Source organism: Sesamum indicum, linkage group LG6 (genome assembly GCF_000512975.1).
Source record: "Sesamum indicum cultivar Zhongzhi No. 13 linkage group LG6, S_indicum_v1.0, whole genome shotgun sequence".
Lineage (NCBI taxonomy): Eukaryota > Viridiplantae > Streptophyta > Magnoliopsida > Lamiales > Pedaliaceae > Sesamum > Sesamum indicum.
In genome coordinates, this window is record NC_026150.1 from 99280 (window position 1) to 99699 (window position 420).

The 420-nt window shown below is 35.5% G+C and overlaps 1 protein-coding gene across 1 annotated transcript in view; it reads left to right on the forward strand.

The window, feature by feature from the left end:
- LOC105162986 (protein FAM192A) overlaps positions 1–420 on the forward strand; it is a 6914-nt gene that overhangs the window by 2645 nt on the left and 3849 nt on the right. The window contains exon 3 of the mRNA XM_011081175.2: positions 188–245. Within this exon, the coding sequence (XP_011079477.1) occupies positions 188–245 (58 nt within the window). The remainder of the gene's footprint in view (positions 1–187; positions 246–420) is intronic.

The window sequence follows — 420 nt, forward strand, 5'->3', positions numbered from 1 at the left end:
TAGAGTACACCTGTGACAAATATTATGAATGTCCTTTCAGCTCAGACACTTCTGAATTGGTCTTTTCTTTCGTGGTCTTCCGTCTTGTGCATGTCTTAGTGTGTGCAAGCCATTTTTACATCTCTGCTCATAGGTTCTCAGATTCAGACTTCTAGCTTGAGCTTTACTTTCTTCTTGGAAATTGCAGATTCTAAAGGAGAATAAAGATAAGAAAGATGCTGAATTCAATGAACGCTTCAAGCATAGTGAGTTCTTGATTTTTTTTCTGCAAATATACATCACCTTGAGTTATTGGAATGTTGTGTTAAAATATTTTCTTTCCCTTGGGAAACATTAATATAGTTTTGACCTGAGAATGGCATCATTCCAGACCTGAACAATAACTAGTTTACTAGTTGAACTTTTTGATATCTCTTTCCC